This window comes from Sus scrofa, chromosome 1, assembly GCF_000003025.6.
Source record: "Sus scrofa isolate TJ Tabasco breed Duroc chromosome 1, Sscrofa11.1, whole genome shotgun sequence".
Lineage (NCBI taxonomy): Eukaryota > Metazoa > Chordata > Mammalia > Artiodactyla > Suidae > Sus > Sus scrofa.
In genome coordinates, this window is record NC_010443.5 from 236996447 (window position 1) to 237017871 (window position 21425).

At 45.0% G+C, this 21425-nt stretch overlaps 1 protein-coding gene across 5 annotated transcripts in view; it reads right to left on the reverse strand.

The window, feature by feature from the left end:
- Window positions 2308–21425, reverse strand: part of GNE (glucosamine (UDP-N-acetyl)-2-epimerase/N-acetylmannosamine kinase) — a 67066-nt gene continuing 47948 nt past the window's right edge. For 3 of the 5 annotated variants that reach the window (XM_021083984.1, XM_021083990.1, XM_021083986.1), the window contains exons 6-12: window positions 20903–20990; window positions 19101–19311; window positions 16204–16333; window positions 15630–15851; window positions 10154–10336; window positions 6438–6554; window positions 2308–4720 (exon numbers count right to left, since the gene is read on the reverse strand). In XM_021083984.1, coding sequence (XP_020939643.1) covers window positions 4485–4720; window positions 6438–6554; window positions 10154–10336; window positions 15630–15851; window positions 16204–16333; window positions 19101–19311; window positions 20903–20990 — 1187 coding nt within the window. In that variant the 3' untranslated portion in view covers window positions 2308–4484. 5 annotated transcript variants of the gene reach the window in all.

The following is a 21425-nucleotide window of genomic DNA, read 5'->3' on the forward strand; positions in this document are numbered from 1 at the left end:
GGAGCCCAGAAATAAATCTACTACATATATGGTCAATTAATTTATGACAAAGGAGCTAAGAATATACAATGGGGAAAGGACAGTCACTTCAGTAAATGGTATGGGGAAAACTGGACCATTACCTTACACCATACACAAAAATCACCTCCAAATGGATTTAAGACTTGACTGGAAGGCCTGAAGCCGTAACAATCCTAGAAGAAAACACACAGTAAGCTCCCCGACATCCATCTTGTGATGATTTTTGGGGACTGGACATCAAAAGCAAAGGCAACAAGAGCAAAAATAAGTGGGACTACATCAAGTTTAAAAAGAAACCATCAACAAAATGAAAAAACAACCTACTGAAAGGCAGAAAATGTCCGCAATTCATTTATCTGATAAAGGTTCATATCCACGTATATGAAGAACTCTTAAAATTCAATAGCATAAAAACAGTCCAGTTTAAAAATAAGCGGAAGATCTGAAGAGACAATTTCCAAAGAAGCCAATAGGTAAAGGAAAAGGTGCTCAACATCAATAAACATCAAGGAAAATAAAAATCAAAACCACAATCAAGAGTTCCCATGGTGGCTGGGTGGAAACGAACCTGACTCCTATCCATGAGGATATGGGTTCAATCCCCAACCTTCCTCAGTGAGTTCAGGATCTGGTGTTGCCATGAGCTGTGGTGTAGGTCGCAGATGCAGCTCGGATCTGGCATGGCTGTGGCTGTGGCATAGGCCAGCAGCTGTAGCTCCAATTCAGCCTCTAGCCTGGGAACTTCCCTGTGTTGCAGGTGCAGCCCTAAAAAGGACAAAAAAATTTTTTTGTTTTTTTGGATAAACCACAATGAGATGTCACCTTTCTTAGAATGGCTATTATAGGAGTTCCCGTCGTGACTCAGTGGTTAATGAATCTGACTAGGAACCATGAGGTTGCAGGTTTGATCTCTGGCCTTGCTCAGTGGGTTGAGGATCCGGTGTTGCTCTGAGCTGTGGTGCAGTTTGCAGATGCGGCTCGGATCCTGAATTGCTGTGGCTCTGGCGTAGGCTGGCAGCTACAGCTCCGATTGGACCCCAAGCCTGGGAACCTCCATATGCCATGGGTGCGGCCCTAGAAAAGGCAAAAAGACCAAAAAAAAAAAAAAAAAAAAGTTAGAATGGCTATTATAAAAGAGATAAGAAATAACAAGTGATGGAGAAAGGGAACCTTGTGCACTGTTTGGGCATGTAAATTGGTGCAGCCACTATGGAAAACAGTATAGCGGTCCCTCAATAAATTTTAAATGGAACTACCATATGATCCAGCAGTTCCACTTCTGAGTATTTATCTGAAAAGAAAAACATCAACTCAAAAAGATACAGCACCCTTTTATGCAGCATTATTTACATAGCCGATATGAAAACCACCTAAATGTCCATCAAAGGATGAATGGATAAAGAAAATGTGTAAGTATATATACAGCAGTATAGTATTCAACCATAAAAAAAAATGAAATCTTGGCAGTTCCACTGTGGCTCAGCAGTAATGAACCTGACTAATATCCATGAGGATGTGGGTTTGATCCCTTGCCTCACTCTGTGGGTTAAGGATCCAGCGTTGTCGTGAGCTACGATGTAGGTTGGAGACGTGGCTCAGATCTAGCATGGCTATGGTTGTGGCGGCTCCAGTCCCACCCCTAGCCTGGAAACTTCCATATGCTGAGAGTGCAGCCCTAAAAAGACTAGGAAAAAAAAAAAAATCTTGCCACCTGTGAAACAGACAGACCTTGAGGGCATTACGCTAAGTGAAATGTCAGACTAAGAAAGACAAATACCATATGATCTCACTTCTCTGTAGAATCTAAAAAAACCCCCAGAACCAAGCTCATAGATAAGAGACCAGATTGATGGTTGACAGAAGCAGGGGATGGGGAAGTGGATGCAGTGAGTGAAGAGGGCCTCAAGGTACAAACTTCCAGTTGTAGAGTAAGTCATGAAAATGTACAGCCTGGTTACTACAGTTGCTAACACTACATGGCATATTTGAAAGTTGCTATAAAAGTAGATCTTAAAAGTTATCATCACAAGGAAAAAAAACTACGTATGGTAACCATGTTAGCTAGACAGGGTGGTGATCATTTTGCAATATATATATATATTTTAAAGTTATATACCCATGCTTTCTATGATCAAAGGTTTTTTGGGGGGAGTTGTTCATATTAAATGCCTTACAGAAGTTACATGACCTTCAAAAAGTAAGCAGCGCAACAAATAAATCCCTCCGGGGAAGGGAAATGCTTTTAGCTAATGAGTTAATTAAGAACAAAAACAAAATACAAAAATGTCGGAATTTCCACAAGGAAAGACATTTATTTTTTCTTTAGAATGTGGCTCAGAATAGTAACATATGTACATTAAAATAAATTAAGATGTGATCACTTAATTATATGTAATAATTATGTTGGAATATATTAGCCTTTCCACGAATTTAATAAAAACTAAGATTTGGCTTTAGATTCAATACCATTCTTCCAAATATTTGGTGTGAAACTTGGTAGCAACACAACTGTCTACACAACACAATGACTAATGCCCCTTCACAGTACACCAACTTGCGCCAGACACTGAGAAGCCAAGCCAGATAGCTTCCTTCCCAGGAATCGACGTGGAATGTTTCAACCATAACCAGGTCCTGGAGATGATCAGAGTTGATAGAGTTGTAGGAGTCAATCAACCTATCTTTTCACATTAACCCACCAGGAAGGAAATACTTCAAATGCAATCTTGATTGTTTTATATGCTAACACTGAAACAATGTGTTATAGAAACCTTCAGGTTTTCCTAAAATAACAATCTGGAAAACATATGCATATGCTTTTTTACATCATCAAAAAGTACCCATAAAAATCTGTCACTAGACCAAATACGGCACTGGCAAAATTTCCACATCCTACAGAAATATGATTCACTTCACCACTGAGAGATGGTGTCAGGGATAAAACACTTCATCTGCTAATGAGATATTCTTGTGAAAGCTTTTGGTAGCCTGGAGTAAATCTGAATATATTTGCACTTTGAAAATTTTTGATATGAGTAGAGGTTGTGTGGCGTAGCAGAAAAAGCACAGAGGGACCCCAGATCAAACGGTGTCTCAGACTAGCCACATGGCTTTCGGCGTGCCACTTAAAAACTTAGTTTGGGGTTCTATAAAATGGGAATTAAAAACACCTGCCTTATTCATTGTAAGAATTTAGAATAATGTATATGAAGCACCAAGTTCAGAGCCTGGCACACAGTAGGCACTTAAGAAATGGTGGCTATTAGTATTTCTTCCAGGTTGATATTTATAGCAAGCACCTTGGCTTTTGTAACTTGACACCAGTGCGAGCATGGAATCTCACTTAGCCAGAATCCAGATTCACAGATGTGGCCTCTAGGTCTGACACACAACAAACACGGCTTTAATCAACACGCTAGGGTCACATTCCACATAGTATGAGAAGCTATTGAAGAGATAGGTGTCTATTTTTCAGGAGCAAAGATTCTTTGGGGATGGTTAATCTTTTTTTTTTTTTTTTTTTTTTAAATGGCTGTACCTGTGGCATATGGAAGTTCCAGGGCCAAGGACTGAATCCAAGCGACAGGTATGGCAACTCCAGATCCTTTAACCCACTGTGACTGGCCAGGGATCAAACCTGCACCTCCACAGAGACCCAAGCTGCTGCAGTCAGATTCTTAACCCACTGCGTGACAGTGGCAACTCCTGGGAAGGCTAATCTTTCAGAGGCTCTAAGTCTTAGTGGCTTCTCAGCTGTCCTTAAGAAGGTAAGGACAAGGTCAATAAGGCCACTGTAACTCAGATCCCTGGTCTAAAGTTGCTCAAGGTTCTGCAAGAGTACTAGCAAATAACATCTTTCGACAGGTATCACGTGGGGGTGGAAGAGTTCATCTGAGTCTTAATTGTGGTCATGGTTTTACAGGTATGTACGTATGTCAAAGCTTTTCAAATGGTGCACTGTAAAAAAAAAAAAATACCTTGATAAAACGGTCTTTACAAAGTTTACATAAGCCTTTCATGATGCGATTTCCTTCTGTTCCCTGACTCGATCCATTTATGTGTCCTGAATTTAGGGTCAGAGGAAGAAGGATTAATGAGCCAAACGCTGGTATCAAGGTCACACCCCAGCAAGGCCTGTAGGTCTAAGCACTACATCTGGAAAGCAGCGTCCTAAGGCTTCCTCATCTACTGTTGCAGGTCCTTTTGGTACAGAAGATGGTGACTGGTCCTTCCAAGGTTTGAGCTGAAAGGACCCCAGAAAGAGCAGCAGCTACAAAAATGGGGGTTGGGAAGAGAGGGACTTTGGAAAAGGAGACTAAAAGCAACAACATCCCTGCCAAAGTCACCTGCCAAATAACAAATCTAAGTACCAAATTTGCTTTTTTAAGAAATGCTCATCTAGAAGACAACCTGATTCCGCCAAGGAGCTCTTGAGTCTCGGTCCATGTCCACTGCCGGGAAGCCTAGTAGATCCTGCGTGTTGTGTAGTCCAGGACCATGCTGGCGGCGCCAAGCAGGGCGGGTTCCACCAAATCCGAAACCACCACGTCCACGTCCTGAACCGAGGACAGGGCTTGCTGGCGGATGACATCTTTGACAGTGTGGATGTAGTGACTGGCTAGGACTCCAGAGAGGATCACAAGGGAGGGATTCATGGTGTGGAGGATGTTCACAACCCCCAGACCTAAAGCTGTTCCAGCTACAGGAAAACAAAAATTACAATGAGTTGTGGAGGTCCTTTTGGGTGCCGTGGGTTGAGAATCTGGTGATGTCACTGCAGCAGCTTGGGGAGCTGCTGTGGCATGGGGTCAATCCCTGGCAGAGCAAAAAAAAAAAAGTTTCTAGGAGTTCCTGCCATGGCCCAGTGGAAACAAATCCGACTAGGAACCATGAGGTTGCAGGTTCGACCCCTGGCCTTGCCCAGTGGGTAAAGGATCTGGCATTGCCATGAGCTGTGGTGTAGGTCACAGATGCGGCTCAGATCTCGCATTGCTGCGGCCCTGGTGTAGGCTGGCAGCTGTAGTTCCGATTCAACCCCTATTCCTGGGAACCTCCATATGCTGCAAGTGCAGCCCTAAAAAGCACAAAAAAAAAAAATCTAGGAGAGAGCCAAATTAAAAGCCCGACAGGGAAGTTTGCATTGTGGTGCAGTAGGTTAAGACTTTGACTGCAGCAGCTCAGGTTGCTGTGGAGGCATGAGTTCAATCCCTGGCCTGGCACAGTAGGTTAAAGGATCCCACATTGCATCTTTCATATGCTGTGGCTGCAGCCATTAAAAAAAAAAAAAAAGAAAGAAAAAAGTCAAAGAGGAAGTGAAAAGAGCACCAGCCAGGAACAGTTCGTTTGCATTACCTTAGAAGCTGTACTTCTAAAGCTATTTATGACTTATCCTTAAGATGAAAAGATGGTCATGGGATACTTTGAAATGAAAAAAGCTGGGTAAAAAACTATTTATGTACTATACTATGTGATCTATGTTAAAAAAAAAAACCGATTGGAAGGAAATGTTAATAGTTGATATCTCTAAATGGTAAAGCCAAAAGATACTTTTTCTCACTCTTCTCTATTTCTCTAAATTCCCAGAAAATGAACAAGTAGTTTTTGCACAGTCGTAAAACAAAAACAAAGAGTCCCCCCAGAGATTGCCAAGGTGGACAGCCTTGCAACTGAGCGCCACCTGAGGAGCCCACACCTCCCTGGGAACTCATGTGTCCTGCCATGAGAGCTCTTGGGATAGACCATGATGGAAAATAGTATTTTTTTTCCCTTAAAGAATGTGTATGTGTGTATACATATGTATGAATGAGTCACTTTGCTGTATAGCAGAAATTGGCACAACATTGTAAATCAATATACTTTTAAATAAGTAAATAAAATTTTTAAAAGGCAATGCTGCTGAATACCTTCAATGCAATTCCTTTTGTTTGTCTCCCATCCAAAATTAACCAGGCTCGACCCTGCTCAGCTTCAGGGATCAGATGGGATTGGGCGCGTTCAGGGTGGTATGGCTCTAGACTTTTGCTTGTCTCAGTAAGTAAGGAAATTACTGCAAGTTCCCTTTATGGCTCAGCAGTTAACCATCCCGCCTAGGATCCATGAGGATTCGGGTTCAATCCCTGACCTCGCTCAGTGGGTTAAGGATCCGGCATTGCCATGAGCTGTGGTGTAGGTCACAGACACGGCTCGGATCCCGCACTGTTGTGGCTGTGGTGTCGGCCAGCAGCTGTAGCTCTGATTCGATCCCTAGCCTGGGAACCTCCATATGCCGGTGTAGCCCTAAAATGCAAAAAAAGAAGAAAGAGAAATTACTTTCGGACAGACATTCCAGAGCACTGGTCCTGAGGGCAGCTGGGCATCTAAGGGCTCCCCCCCAACCCCGAGCCGCTCACCAGAGCTGCCCAGTGCTGCATGCTCACCTGTCCTCAAGATGCTCTGGGCCTTCGCATTGCCAAGTTTCGCAGCTTGGATGAGATGGAGCGCGCCCACAGCTTCGTCTTTGGGCACGGACATCCCTTCCACCAAGAGCTGGTCTTCTGTTTAAGCAGAAGTGAGAAGCAGCCGTCATTCTGTGGCCGCCCTGTGGGGAGGCCAAGCTCACAACTGTGCCTGTGGGTAGCGAGCCCTCCCATCCACGTACCTTTGCCACAGGCCTCTGCTGCCCTCTTGCTGCCTAACGGCAAAACCCTCAACTTGGACCAGAGCCTCCCTCACTCCTCTCTTCCGTATGAAACAGAGTTTTGAAGCGTTTTTTCAAATCCCAAATTACTGGAACTCCTCTGCCGTCATCTCCCTCCTTATCTGTCCCAAGGTGAAGCTGCATTACTTGCCAGGGTCCAACAGGGCAGGAAGGTGCAGCAGTGCTTAAGACCTGGTTCAGCTGCCAGCTCTGCCACCACTGGCCGCACTACCCTGTCCATGTCACGTCCCCTCCACACACTTCGAAGGCCGGGGTAATATTATACTACCCTTGCGGGATTCTTTTAGGGATTAAATGAGAAAATGACATCAAGAACTCAGTTAAGTGCTGGCCACAGTAAATGCTAAATGAACGGTAGATAATCTCTGCTATCTACAGTCTCTGCCTTTCTGCCCCTCACTCTGCCAGTTACCAACCCAGATCAAGCTGCTGTTACTGATGGGAGATGATTCCAACCAAGCAGAGGGTACCTAGATACCACGCGGTGGTCTCCTATCGTCCAGGATCCCTCACAGCTGCTCTGACCACTCTCTCTCCCACCATTCCCACTCACTGCCCCTTCTCAGCCTTCATCTCCTCAAACCTTCTACCCCCGCCTCCACAACCAAAAGATTTCGCTATTTCTGACCTCTCAGATAAAGGATACCTGCAGGCAGGAACGCCCCTCCTTTTCTGCACCTGCTTGCAAACAGGTCTGTGTTTGCACAGCCTCGCTGCTTCCCCCTCTTGCACCCTCCACCCAGGCTTTGCCGCTCATCTCTTTCCCCTCCTGAGCCTTTCTCCACCACCCTTCCCTCTCCTGCGTTCTCAACCCTCAATTCCATTTCCCCGTCTCCTTTCCATCTGTATGTGCTCACAGGTTCCATGCCTCCTCCCTCTTCTAACTCAGGGTTGTTAGGCTCCTGTTCCCACTACTTGACTGAACTTTTTTTTTTTTTTTTTTTTGTCTTTTCTAGGGCCGCTCTTGCGGCATGTGGAGTTCCCAGACTAGGAGTCTAATGGGAGCTGTAGCCACTGGCCTACACCAGGGCCACAGCAACGCGGGATCTGAGCCCCATCTGTGACCTACACCATAGCTCACAGCAACACCGGATCCTTAACCCACTGAGCAAGGCCAGGGATCGAACCCGCAACCTCATGGTTACTAGTCAGACAGGAACTCCTTGACTGAACTTCTTTCAGACATGCATTCACCCCCAAGGGGGGGTGGGGGGTGAAAGTTGGTTCTTGGAGGCAAAAAAATTCTTAGCCTTTTCGGACAGACAGTTCATAAACGGATAAACAACATATCTGTGGTATTATAGTATCATGGGGTAGAATGATTAGGAAAAAGTGTCTAATCGTTCAGGCTTCTTAGCAGGGGTGAGGATAAAAGAAAGGTTAAAAATCACCACTGGGGAGTTCCTGTTGTGGCACAGTGCAAAGGAATCCGACTAGGAACCATGAGGATGCAGGCCTTGCTCAGGGGGTTAAGGATCCGGCATTGCCATGAGCTGTGATGTAGATTGCAGATGAGGCTCGGTTCCCAAGTGGCTGTGGCTGTGGCTGCTACAGCTCCGATTTGACGCCTAGCGTGGGAACCTCCATATGCTGCCAGTGCGGCCCTAAAAAGCAAAAAAAAAAAAAAAAAAATTCAGTGTTTTCAGGGTTTCAAATGATGTCTTTTCTCATGGTCAAAGCCAATGACCTGTTCTGGTTTTCTCTTACTTAGCACTTAACACTGCTGACTACTGTCTCCCTGAAACACTCCCTTTTTGGCTCCTGTGACTTTACCCTTTCCTGGTTTTCCTCCCTGCCCTGCTGATGTTTCAGAGGATGCCACTCTTAACTCTTGTCTCCCTCCAAGTCTCATTCACAGGCTGAATGACCACCTCAATGCCAAGGATTCCACATCCCCACCATGGGCCCACTCACCTCTCCCGAGCAGCAGCCCCCTGCAGCCAGCTGCCTCCTATCCATTACCACCTGGATGTCCCCCTGGTTCCCAGCCACCACCTGCCAAACTCAGTTCCTCCACAAATGTTCCCAACCCCAAAGTTATCCAAAGGGAGCACTTTCAGAAAATTGCAAGTCATGCTAGCAATGTCATTAAAAGCCATCCTCCACTCAGCTACCATTTTGGCACCAGAAAACACAGGTTACAGTTTGGTGAAGAGTCTAAAATTCCGATCTGTGGGAGTTCCCGTCGTGGCTCAGTGGTTAATGAATCCGACTAAGAACCATGAGGTTGCGGGTTCAATCCCTGGCCTGGCTCAGTGCGTTAAGGATCTGGCATTGCTGTGAGCTGTTGTGTAGGTTGCAGATGCGGCTCAGATCCCACATTGCTGTGGCTGTGGCATAGGCCAGCAGCTACAGCTCCAATTTGACCCCTAGCCTGGGAACCTCCATATGCTGTGGAATTGGCCCGAGAAATGGCAAAAAGACAAAAATAAAATAAAATTCTGATCTGTGTCTTCCCTAAAAATTTTCAGCAGCTACTCCATTAGCTGCTGGTCCTGGCTTACTTCTAGCTGCACTATACCCAGCCTTACCCTTTATGCACCAACACCACTGTTTCCTGGGCTTGGAAGTGCTCTCTTGCTCATCCACCTTTGCCTCGCTAATTCCATTTACCCTCTGACTCTCAAATCCCAGGATGCCCCCTAATGCTCCCTTCCCTGTATGGAGAGGGTGGGGAGGGAACACTGGTGTCCTTCCTACATGGATCTAAGTTTCCTGGCCATCATTCTCACTGCACTTGACACATCATGTTGTAATGACATTAAATGACTCCCTCTTGCCCTGGACTAACCTACATCCTGACTTTTCTAACATATCCAGAAATAGCTGTAATGAATCCATCTCTCAGAGTTCAAAAACTGTCATCCATTTAATTCTCCATCAAAATCTGTATTAAGGACTCACCCAACCTGTGCTACGGGCCAAGACAACAAAAATGAAAGAAATCTTGGAATTCCCATCGTGGCTCAGCTAATGAACCCGACTAGCATCCATGAGGATACGGGTTTGACCCCAGCCTTGCTCAGGGGGTCAAGGATCTGGCGTTGCTGTGAGCTGTGGTGTAGGTTCCCAACATGGATCCCATGTTGCTGTGGCTGTGGTGTAGGCCGGCAGCTGTAGCTCTGATTCGACCCCTAGCCCGGGAACCTTCATATGCCACGAGTGCAACTCTGAAAGGCAAAAAAATAATAACAAAAAACAAAGAAATCTCCCCTGCTGTCCTGAAGCTCAAGACCCCAGTCCACCTTCACTGCTGGAGACTACGAGTGTTAATACAGGTCAGGTCCAAGAAGTCTCTGAGCTGCAGTATGAGGGAACCCCGCTTTTCCTCTAGGGAGTGAAAAGGTTGCAAGTTCTGACTTGAGCCATCCGCTCTCTTTGGCACATGTACTGGGAAGTACTTGGGATTGAATTCCTCAGCTGAAAGAAACTGACCGTCGTGTAGCTTTTTGGCTTCCCTCTGCAAGGCCATTCCAGAGGCATAGGCTTCAATACACCCGTGGCTCCCACAGGAACAGTCAGGGCCATCCAGGGACACCACAATGTGGCCGAGCTCTGCAGCACAGAAGGAGCTTCCGTGGATCAGTTCATGCTGATGGATGATCCCTCCGCCAATTCCTACAGGGAGAGATGACAATCACTGAGGTGGCTCTGCACCTGAAACAAAAAACTGCTGTGGCAATGCCTCCTCCGCTTACAAGGCTTTGGGATGTAAGGTTCTGTGGAGTGTCTACTTTCCTAGACAGCTGAAATGCACTAAGAACCAGAACATTATCCGGAATCTTTTTTTTTTTTTTTTTTGCCTTTTCTAGGGCCATTCCCATGGCATATGGAGGTTCCCAGGCTAGGGGTCGAATCGGAGCTGTAGCCACAGGGCTACACCACAGCCACAGCAACTTAGGATCCGAGCCGTGTCTGCGACCTACACCACAGTTCATGGCAACGCCAGATCCTTAACCCACTGAGCCAGGCCAGGGATCAAACCTGCAACCCCATGGTTCCTGGTCGGATTCATTAACCACTGAACCACGACGGGAACTCCCATTTTGGATGGAAATAATTTTAGCTGGTCTTCCGATGCCCTGTATCTGCTTGGCTCGCTATGGGCTCATGTCTGCCATGACTGTGGCAGACAGTCCCTGCAAGCTCAGACTCCCCTCGCGACGGCAGGGTACCACCTCAGGCACACACGGCTGCCGTTCTCACCAAAGTCTTCTCCAACACATAGGTACGAGCTTGACAGCCATGCAAGCACACTGCCCAGAGGTAACCCTCAACCAAAGAGAGGCTGGAGCCAGCAGATTAAGTAGATAACTCTGGATGGTACTGGGCAGGCTTCCTGGGAGGTTCTGGTTTGCGTGAACCCCCAGTACCTTAAAGGCAATTTTGATAATGCATCCTCCGATGTCTCTCCTGCTCTGTTTCACTCTTCCCACTTCCTCGCTGCTGCCTCTCAGGATCACCTCCAAAATAAAATACCCCCACCGAAATCCCTGTCTCAGGCTCTGCTTTTGGGGGAAACTAAAGACAATCTAAAAGGTCTTATGTATCACTTCTTTTCTTAGAGAATACAAAATACAGTTTTGCTTCTACTTAATACCATCATGTCTAAAAATCTGTGATTCAGGAGTTCCCTTGTGGCTCAGTAGGTTAAGGATCTGGTGTTGCCATTACTGGGACTCTTGTCGCCGATATGGTGGCTGAGTTTGATCCCTGGCCCAGGAAGTTCTGCATGCCACAAGCACAGCCAAAACAAAAACAAAAACAAAAACAAAAAACAAACTATGATTCTATAATTATGAATATCAATGACTATCTTTTGTTATGGAGTTGAGGCATTACTAAAGAGTAAAGGGCATTTTGCCTTAACAGGCTCTACATTTTGGAATTGTCCTGCCATCTCTCTCTCTCTTTTTTTTTTTTTTTTCTTTTTCTTTATAGGGCCACACCTTTGGCATATGGAGGTTCTCAGGCTAGGGGTCAAATCAGAGTTACAGCTGCTGGCCTACACCACAGCTCACAGCAACGCCGGATCCTTAACCCACTAAGCAAGGCCAGGGATCGAACCCACAACATCATGGTTCCTAGTCAGATTCATTTTCACTGCACCACAATGGGACCTCCTGTCCCGCCATCTCTTACTTCTTGTGGCACCTACTCCCTAACACCAGCCCCTATAATTTGCAGGTTATTACTCTCTGAACTAGGAAATGATATCCAAGCTTGCTAAAATTGCCATGAACCTAAGACAAGTGCATGAGCTTCGTGGAGGGAGGCAGTATACATGGAGTTTAAGAGCAAACAAGTTTTGAAGTCAGGCACACATGGGATCAGGTGCTGCCTCATACACTTACTAGATGAATCTGTTTCCTCCGTTAAAAAACAAAATGGGGAGTTCCCGTCATGGCGCAGTGGTTAACGAATCTGACTAGGAACCATGAGGTTGGGGGTTCGATCCCTGCCCTTGCTCAGTGGGTTAAGGATCTGGCGTTGCCGTGAGCTTCGGTGTAGGTCGCAGGCATGGCTCGGATCCCACGTTGCTGTGGCTCTGGTGTAGGCCGGTGGCTACAGCTCCGATTCGACCCCTAGCCTGGGAACCTCCATATGCCGCGGGAGCGGCCCAAGAAATGGCAAAAAAAGACAAAATAAAATAAAAATGGACAATAAAAAATACACAAATGGGACCTAATCAAACTTCAAAGTTTCTGCACAGCAAAGGAAACCCTAAACAAAACGAAAAGACAACCCACAGAATGGGAGAAAATCTTTGCAAGTGAATCAACTGACAAGGGATTAATCTCCAAAATTTATAAACACCTTCTGCTGCTCCATACCAAAAAAACAAACAACCCCATCCAAAAATGGGCAGAAGATCTAAACAGACAATTCTCCAAGGCAGACATACACATGGCCAAAAAACACATGAAAAGATGCTCAACATCACTCATGATTAGAGAAATCCAAATCAAAACCACTCTGAGGTACCACCTTACACCAGCCAGAATGGCCATCATCAAAAAGTCTACAAACAATAAGTGCTGGAGAGGGTATGGAGAAAAGGGAACTCTATTACGCTGTTGGTGGGAATGTAAATTGGTGCAACCACTGTGGAAAAGAGTATGGATATTCCTCAGAAAACTAAAAATGGAATTACCATTTGATCCAGCAATCCCACTCCTGGGCTTCTATCCAGAGAAAACCATGACTCGCAAAGACACATGTACTCCGATGTTCATTGCAGCACTATTTGCAATAGCTGAGACATGGAAACAACCTAAATGTCCATTGACAGAGGAGTGGATCAAGAAGATGTGGTACATATACACAACGGAATATTACTCAGCCATTAAAAGGAACAAAATACTGGCATTTTTAGCAACATGGATGGACCTAGAAATTATCATGCTAAGTGAAGTCAGCCATACAATGAGACACTGACATCAAATGCTTTCACTGACTTGTGGAATACGAAAAAAAAGACAGACTGAACTTCTTTGCAGAACAGATGCTGACTCACAGACACTGAAAAACTTATGGTCTCTGGAGGAGACAATTTGTGGGGTGGGGGGATGTGCGTGGGTTATGGGATGGAAATCCTGTGGAATTGGATTGTTATGGTCATTATACAACTACAGACGTGATAAATTCATTTGAGAAATTTTAAAAATTGGGATATTAGCAAAAGGGGCAGAGTAGAGAACCCCAAAAGTCCATCCTTCCACCAAAGCAGTGAATAAACTGGCAGAATCAACTTTTTTTGCAACTCTGAGAAAGTTTACCATGACCAAGGGACTAATTAGGAAAAAAACAGCTGAATCTTAATAGGAGATTTCTGGCATTTTCTGGTCCCATCACCGCTACCCTCATCCTCAGCTTGGCAGTGGCTTTGAACATCAGACTCCATGCCCAATACAGATGCCAATACTAAACCCTATTCTCAAAGACTGCGGTAGTTCTTGGAGGGCCAGCTCTGAGGGCTTGCCTTTCTCTCACCCACCTCTGAACTCTCTGAGAGCAGAGGGAGCTACCCAGGGGCCACTTGTCAGAAACATTTTTAAATGTATTTTTTTCATTTTTTAAAGTTTTATTGAAGTAGTGTTGATTTACCGTATTGTGATCATTTCTGCATACCATGAAGTGATTCAGTTATCCACAATCCATTCTTTTTCAGATTCTTTTCCCATATAGACTATCACAGAATACTGGGGAGAGCAGGTCCTGTAAGCCAGTCATTCCATTTACCACAGCGTGTCAAAAACATTTCAAAGCAAAGTATATTTCTTGGTCTCTGCTGCCAGGGCATTGGACCACAGTTGGGGCAAATGACGTATTAACCAAAGGGAGTGGGAGGAAAAGCTGGGGAATGAGAAATGAGAAGCTGCAAAACATTAAGAGACTCAGAGACAGAGAGAACAGACTGTGGCTGCCAAGGGGGGGAAGGGAGGGAGTGGGATGGACAGGGAGTTTGTAATAGAAACTAAGTGTAGGAGTTCCCGTTGTGGCACAGTGGTTAACGAATCTGACTAGGAACCATGAGGTTGCGGGTTCGGTTCCTGCCCTTGCTCAGTGGGTTAACGATCCGGCGTTGCCGTGAGCTGTGAGCTGTGGTGTAGATTGCAGACGCGGCTCGGATCCCGCGTTGCTGTGGCTCTGGCGTAGGCTGGTGGCTGCAGCTCCGATTCAACCCCTAGCCTGGGAACCTCCATATGCCGCGGGAGCGGCCCAAGAAATAGCAACAATAACAACAACAACAACCAAAAAAAAAAAAAAAAAAAAAAAAAAAGAAACTAAGTGTAATCATTTGTAATAGATGCAAACGATTACACTTAGAATAGATAAGCAATGAGGAGTTCCTGTCGTGGTGCAGTGGTAAATGAATCCGACTAGGAACCATGAGGTTGTGGGTTCAATCCCTGGCCTTGCTCAGTAGGTTAACGATCTGGCATTGCCGTGAGCTGTGGTGTAGGTTGCAGAAGCAGCTGGACACAGGGCACAGATTCAGGTCGGATGGATCCCGCATTGCTGTGGCTCTGGCATAGGCCGGTGGCTACAGCTCTGATTAGACCCCTGGCCTGGGAACTCCATATGCCGCAGGAGCGGCCCTAGAAAAGCCAAAAAAAAAAAAAAGAATAGATAAGCAATGAGGTCCTACTGTGTAGCACGGAGAACTATATCCAGTCTCTTGGCATAGATCATAAAGGAAGATAATATAAGAAAGAGCCTGTATGTATATGTGTGACTGGGTCTCTTTGCTCTATAAGCAGAAATCAGCACAACACTGTAAATCAACTGTACTTTAATAAAAAAATTAAAACGTGGAGTTCTCGTCATGGCTTAGTGGTTGACAAATCTGACTAGGAACCATAAGGTTGCGGGTTCCACTCCTGGCCTCACTCAGTGGGTTAAGGATCTGGTGTTGCCGGGAGCTGTGGTGTAGGTTGCGGAAGCAGCTGGACATGCAGCGCAGATGCAGCTCGGATGGATCCCGAGTTGCTGTGGCTGTGGTATAGGCCGGAGGCTACAGCTCCAATTCGCGCCCTAGCCTGGGAACCTCCATATGCTGCGGGTGCGGCCCTAGAAAAGGCAAAAAGACCAAAAAAATATAAATAAATAAATAAATAAAACGTGGAAAAAAAAATTGAAAAAAGCCAAGAAATGAGAAGCTTTGGGGAATGGGGGCCTTGAATAGCTCTGACAAGTTCCTGGGAATTTAGAAGACCGCAGATGCGGCACAGAGTCAAGCACAAGCTCTGTGTGTGTAGGTGGCTCCAGGAACTGGGCGGGCCCTCAGCTCTCACTTTCAGGCTCTACTCAAGCCAAAGCGAAAGCAGACGTGAAAGCAGACGTGTCAACTGCCTGGCTGAGTGGTGCACACCCTCGAGCTCCTGAGGCAGCCTTCTACTCCTCTTACCTGTGCCTGTGATAAGCGTCACGAAGTTCTCCAGGCCCTTTCCTTGGCCAAATTTCCTTTCTGCCAAAGCAGCACAGTTGCCGTCGTTGTCTACCCACACGGGGAGATGCAAAGTGTCAGACAGGGGGGTCCTGAGATCCACAGAGTTCCATTCTTGAATCAGTTTGGTGGAATGCAGCACAATTCCTTCCCGAGGATTTACCCGGCCGCCTGTGGAAATGCCTGAGCTCCACCACAAACACAAGGAAAATAATTCCAATGAGCCACCTTAGAAAAGTGTGCCGACTTTCTGGGCTTGCAACATAAATGAATTCAGCCCAGATCTCCTAAGAAAAACATTACCAGGGCCTGCAAGGAAACGGAGGCGGTTCTGAGCTAAACCTGGAGCTCCCCCTAGACAGATAGTGCCATCATTGCTTCTCCCATAGTGCTCCCTGGGGTCCCAGGAAGGCCCCGCTCCAGGACCTGGAGCCACCTACACACACAGTGACTGCACGTTCCGTCACGCATCACAGCTCAGCAAACTTTGTGCATTAAAATGAACATTGCTTGGATGTGGGATTCACAATCTCACCTACTCCCAAAATCCGGCAGTTCAGTTTGACAGCTTCTGCTGCGGCTTCTACACACATCTGTAGAATTAAATTAATCCTCTCCTCATAGGTTTTAGGATTGAACTGCGTATACTTCTTAACTATTTCACCCTAAAAGAGAAAACCAGATGTGTCTCACTGGTCTTAGCTAAGAAGCAGACGGTGACTCTTTTGCCCTTCTTCAAGGTCGATCAGACATTGCTCTAGGACAGTGCTGCTGATTTAGATGACTGCTAGGCAAGGGGGACACTGTCTGGCTTGGGCCAGCCCTGGGACACACCCACGTCGTTTCCTGGGAAGCCAGGCTGGCATATGGCCGTTGAAGCAGTGACAACTCCACAGCCACCCAGATGTGCCCCTCTCTTAAGCATAAGGTCAGTGTTGGCTCACCTGAATCTTCATTAAAAAGTCATATTTTACTCTTTTAGGTTGACAAAATGTCTTTGTTTATATACTGAAGCAATCAAATAAATATTCTCAGTCGTTAAGCTTTAATCGTTAAGCTTATCCCATAATGAAGCCAATAAAGGTATATACTATGATGTTTAAATTACTGGGCTCTGTGATACGTTTTAATACCAATCAGGGATAGTCCCAATTATTCTTGCTTTTAAATTTTTTCCTTTGCTCTTCTTGCATTATTTCAGTAAGTTTCAGTACATTGTTCAGCTTTGAAAAACCTCACTGAGGAGTTCCTGTTGTAGCTTAGAGGGTTAAGAACCTGACATAGTGTCTGTGAGGATATGGGTTCGATCCCTGGCCTCACTCTGGGTTAAGGGTCCCCCATTGCTGTGGCTGTGGCATATGCTGGCAGCTGCAGTTCTGAGTCAACCCCTAGCCTGGGAACATCCATACGCTGCAGGTACAGTGTAAGGAAAATAAAGTAAATAAATAAATAAACCTCAGTGAAATGTTGACAGAAATTATGCTAAACTTACAACTGACTTTAAAAGTGCTGACAAGCATTCCCATCCAGGATATTTTTCTTTCTTTCTTTCTTTTTTTTCGGTCTTTTTAGGGCCATACCCGCAGCATACAAAGGTTTCTAATCCGAGCTGTAGCCACCAGCCTACACCTCAGCCACAGCAACTCAGGATCCAAACTGAGTCTGCGACCTACACCACAGCTCGAGACAATGCTGGGTCCTTAACCCACTGAGTGAGGCCAGGGATTGATCCCGCGTCCTCATGGATACTATTTGGGCTCATTAACTACTGAGGCACAATGGAACTCCCAGGATATTCTTCAAGTCTTTATATTTTATAGTAGTTTTCTAATTTTCTTTATCAATATTACATGGTTTTCTGGTTTAGATTGTTGTTGTTCTCAACAGGATCTTTTTCCATTCTTCTATTATTAACGGATTTTTATCCACTTACAGGGGTTAAAGCTCACTAATGACTGTCATTAAAAATAAACCTATTGTGCTTCTCAGCCTTCACTGTGCACCAGAATCACCTGGCCAGCATCTAATTAGTATGGGCTGGAGCTGGGTGTGTGTGTGTATTTTCTTTTTTTTTCTTTTTTGCTTTTTAGGGCCACACCTGAGGCATATGGAGGTTCCCAGGCTAGGGGTTGAATCAGAGCTGTAGTTGCCAACCTACACCACAGCAACAGCAACGCCAGATCCGAGCCACGTCTGTGACCTACACCACAGCTCATGGCAATGCTGGATCCTTAACCCACTGAGTGAGGCAGGGATCAAACCCCAAACCTCATGGTTCCTAGCCGGATTCGTTAACCACTGCGCCATGACGGGAACTCCCCATTGTTTTATTAATTCTATAAGCTTGTTGGTTTATTCATATTGTCCATAAATAATGTACTTTGTTTTACCCCGTCCACAAGTGCCATTTCTGTCTGTTCCTTGCGTTACCCCCTTTATAACTTTGAGAATTAAGTTAAATAATGTTGCAGAAAAATCCATCTTTTCCTCTTGATTTTAATGGGAATGCTTCTAGAAATGCCACCCCAGAGCGTGCTGGCCACTGATACGGAATATACGTCATGTTCATGTTGAGAAAATATTCTATTAGGAATATCTATTCATTTATTTAGGGTTACGCCACCAGCATGTGGAAGTTCCCAGGCCAGGGATCGAACCCATGCCACAGCAGTAATTCGAGCCACAACAGTGACACCACCAAGTCCCTAGCTGCTCTGTCACCAGGGAGCTCCCTACTCCGACTTTTTAAAAAGTGTTTCTAAAGGAGGACTTTGGGCTTCACCAGATAAAATCATGTTTTGTTTTGCTTCGATTGGATTTCAACAACCTTGTTTTGTTTAAAACCCTTGCTATTTCTCATGGACTCCTGTGCCTTCTTATACCTATAAGGTTTCGAACAAAGATTTTTCTGGGAGGTTTATCCTTCCTTGTTGAGTCATCAGAGATCATTTGAACAGGGACAATTTGGTGTGTTAGAGAGGCTCTGTCCATATGGTGATGATTTGGTTAGGAGACTGAAGGTAGGCAGTTCTCCACTAAAATCATGTTCTAGAGGAGAAGCAATTCCTTTCACCATTTGCAGATCCCCGCCCTGGACAGGGATAGTAGGCAGCATACTCCATGCTCCAAACTGTTACCGAGTACAGAATTTCACGTCTCCTGGGTGGCGTATGCTTCCTCTGATACCTAATGGGTTCCCCAGAGTTGACTCAAGGCTACTACCTTGGAATCCCTGAGACTTTTCCTCCTTACAATGTTCTTAGTAAAATAGTGAGGCAACCACTGAAATGGATCCAAAAATCACTCCGGTGGCCAAAGGATTACAGGCTCTTTTATCAGTTTCTGGTTCTACATTCCAACCACACTTAAAAAAAAAAAAAAAATCAACTTTTCCTATGGGATATAAAGTTAAGGCCTTAGGAGTTATTTTACCTTCATGCTGACTATGGCAACTCGGAGGTTTGTCCCACCAAGATCAACAGCCAAGGCGCTTAGAGTTTCAAGAATATGGTCAATGTCCTGGGAGATGTTATCCTTCACGGGAGGAAAACAGAATTTCTTTTGTAGTGGCTCTTGAAGATCAATAGATTTGAGAAATTTCAAAATCCTTGGAACAGCGTTTCCATCCCCATATATCTTTGAACTGCAAGATCCAAAAAGTCAATTAAATTAAATGCATCTCCTGTACATATTAAATTATATTGAGGACATGGTTTTAATGGAATCTGAAACTTTAGGTAATACGTACGTAATAAGTAATTTATCCGTCTCCTTTTTAAAGTAACATCTGGATCTCTTCCACAACACTGTAACTAAATACCTTCATGTTATCAATGGAGTATCTAATACCATTTTTTTTTTTTTTGGCTTTTTCATCTTTTCAGGGCTGCACCTGAGGCACATGGAAGCTCCCAGGCTAGGGATCCAATCAGAGCTGCAGTCACCAACCTACGCCAGAGCCAAAACAACACCAGATCCAAGCTACTTCTGCAACCTACACCACAGCTCAAAGCAACGCCGGGTCCCTAACCCACTATGTGAGGCCAGGGATCAAACCCACAACATCATGGTTCCTAGTCAAATTCGTTTCCGCTGCACCATGAAAGGAACTCCTCTAATATCATTATTGATTGAAATACAACTATGTCCAGCTGGAAATACCACTAACAAAATGCCTGTTTCATCAAAGAAAAATTATCTTTGTTAAGCCAATTTCAGAAAATTTCACAGTTTGGGACAGTACTATTTTTTTTTTTTTTTTTTTTTTTTTGCTTTTTTAGTTTCTTTTCTTTTGTGGGGAAAAAGTTATTTTCAGAAAAAAGTGTTAAAATACCAGAAAATCTCTTTAATTTGAAATAGAAAGGATGACCATCTAAATTAAAATGCTGTGCCTTTTTTTTTTTTTTTTTTTTTTTTTTTTTTGCTTTTTAGGGCCGCACTTGTGACATATGGACATTCCCAGGCTAGGGGTCTAATCAGAGCTACAGCTGCTGGCCTACACCACAGCCACAGCAATAGCAACACCAGATCTGAGCGGCATCTGCCACCTATACCACAGCTCATGGCAACGCCAGATCCTTAACCCACTGAGTAAGGCCAGGGATTGAACCTACAACTCATGGTTCCTAGTCAGATTCGTTTCCACGACGAGAACTCCAAACTGTACTATTTCTTTAAAAACTCAGTTATTTTACTTTTTAATATTTATAGAAATTCAGAGTAGGCTACAGCAGTACTTCCTAGCAGAAGTGCTATAAATTAACTGAGATAAACAAATGATTCTCCAATGGAACCCTTGGTAGAATAACAGGGGGTATATTAGTGAGCCCTGTCTCACCAGCAGCTAGGGACCCCTAGGGATATGGAATGACAGTGATCACAGCTGGATAATGGAGGCGCCCCCACCCCCACCACTATGTAAATCACTTTTTTATTTATTATTATTATTACTTGTCTTTTTGCCATTTCTTGGGCCATTCCTGCGGCATATGGCGTATCCCAGGCTAGGGGTCCAATCGGAGATGTAGCTGCCAGCCTGCGCCACAGCCATAGAAATGCCAGATCCAAACCAAGTCTGCAATCTACACCACAGCTCACGGCAACGCAGGATCCTTAACCCACTGAGCAAGGGCAGGGATCGAACCCGCAACCTCATGGTTCCTAGTCAGATTCATTAACCACTGAGCCACAACGGGAACTCCCTAACTCACTTTTTAAAAAAAGTATACACTCACCAAGGGTACTGTTTCCCAAACTGAAGGTGCAGTGCTTGCAATATTTTGTCTTGGGTATCAGCATCCCGGACATGCAGGACATTCTCCCCTAGGTAAATCCAGTGCCATTACAATGATTCAGAAGTGGGGAAAACCAAAAAATACAGAAATTAGCAGTCTGTTGCACTTAGATTTAGCCCTGACATCCAGAAGATTTCAAACAAGTCTTCTAGGAGAGAACTTTCTTTGTATCTTTTAAAGCACTCTCAGCAAGATTTCCGTCTATCAAATATTGAAGGGCTCTAGGTTCCTTTATCACCAAAGAGAGTCAATTCAGCTTTTGTTTATTGAAATAAACCAGGTAATTAACCCATTGTCCACTTGCCACTCATCTGATCACCCAGCCCATCCACTCTTTCCACCTGCCCTGCCTTCCATCTGCTCAGCCAGGGGTTCGATCAGCCAGTCAGGCCATGCTGTTCAGTTAGTCAATGAGCCAGTGGGCTGCTGATGTAGTCACTTTGTCTCCATACATTTTCTGACC